The 1,613-nt window shown below is 34.7% G+C and overlaps 1 protein-coding gene across 1 annotated transcript; it reads left to right on the plus strand.

Moving 5' to 3' along the window:
• The first annotated feature begins 473 nt into the window (after window positions 1–473).
• Window positions 474–1,043, plus strand: LOC145095679 (uncharacterized protein At1g66480-like). Its single transcript, XM_079033520.1, has one exon. It carries the CDS (start codon window positions 474–476, stop codon window positions 1,041–1,043), a length of 570 nt encoding a protein of 189 aa, XP_078889646.1.
• Window positions 1,044–1,613: the final 570 nt, after the last annotated feature.

Here is a 1,613-nt window from a genome sequence, read left to right on the forward strand (position 1 = left end):
CAAAATACTTACTATAAGTAGTCGTTTGATTCCATTTATTATGAGACAAATTTGTTAAATCAACCACTTGACTAGGACAAATGATTATTGGGATAATACCTACAAAAATCAAATGTAATTTTCCAAATATTCACAACTTATAGCACACATTTGAAATGATTATTTCTAAATTAATTTATCTAGACTAAATATATTATTTACTAATTTTCTTAAACCCAAACCGGTTCCACTTCTAACGTGAACCGAATAAAGGAGTCGACAGAAAGCAATTGGCCTTTTCTCCACTTTCTTCCCAACTCAAATCTCATCCAAACAGAATCCATCGTGTTCACATTTCCATCATCAATTCATCATAGTCCACTTTGATTAGCAATATAATTATTCAATTCAGAATCCAATTTGGATTTTCTCCATAATTGATCATAAAATACCCAACCAACTAATCCCCTACATCTCAATCATATGCAACAGCTATGGGGAACAGTTTACCAGGTGTCGGAGGAGGGAAGAAGAAGAAGGCCAAAGTGATGAAGATCGACGGCGAAATCTTCAAATTACAAACACCCATTAAAGTTTTTGAAGTAATTAAGGATTACTCCGGTCATGTTCTATTGGAATCGAAGGCTGTTAAGAGATATGGGATCAGAGCTACTCCTCTTGATCTAGAAGAAAATCTTGAACCTGGGAAGATTTATTTCCTGGTTGAGTTACCTAAACTGCCGGAGACGGCGGAGAAGACGGTGGCGATTAGAAGGGTGCGGTCTGGTTTAAACGTGACGGCGAAGGAGAGGTTGGAGCTTATGAGGGTGTCACGGAGGTCTGTGTCGGAGGTTTCGATGGTTAGGGCGGAAAGTGGTGGTGGGTTGGAAGCGTGTGGTTCTGTGCGGGTGAAGGTGAGGTTGCCGAAGGCGGAGGTGGATAGGTTGATCGGAGAAAGTAGGGATGAAGTGGAGGTGGCGGAAAGGATTGTTGATCTTTATGTACAGAAAAAGAGCGGTGATGACGGCCGGCGGATGATTAGGGAGAAGATCATGGTTGGATAGGGGTATGTTTGGAAATGTAAATAAAAATTTAGAAATGTTATGTGATTTTGTTGGTATGATTTAAAAAATATTTTATTTATTTTGGTTTGTATTTAGTTAGAATTAAACAATGGTAGCATTTTAGGTTTAATGGCTTAATTTCCTCTATCTAATCTCAAAGGAGAACGTTTAAATAAGTTGAATCTTTTGCATTCATATTTAGACTAAAATTTTAGATTATGAAATTTTTAGGACCGAATATCGTTTTATTTTTAAATTTGTTTGTATTTTTTTTTTTTGGTTAAAAGTAGAGGTACATATATATATTTGTTTTGAACCGGCTTTCTTTGGATGATTTCGGTTATAATCAGTTCGGTCTTTTTAGTTTTAGTTTTAGTTTTTTTTTTGGAAGTCAAAGTGTATTAAGTAACAGTTTTTGGTTAAAAAACCGTTTGTTAAAAAAACTAGGAAATAACTTTTTTTTTTTCAGTTATATATCAAACCTATTTTTAACCAACAATTCAGTTTTAACTTAATCCGTCAAAAAACTGATTTGATATTTTTCCATTGTTCTCAAAAAACCAATTTGAA

The sequence above is a fragment of the Lactuca serriola genome, chromosome 3 (genome assembly GCF_051521515.1).
Source record: "Lactuca serriola cultivar US96UC23 chromosome 3, Lser_US96UC23_V15, whole genome shotgun sequence".
Lineage (NCBI taxonomy): Eukaryota > Viridiplantae > Streptophyta > Magnoliopsida > Asterales > Asteraceae > Lactuca > Lactuca serriola.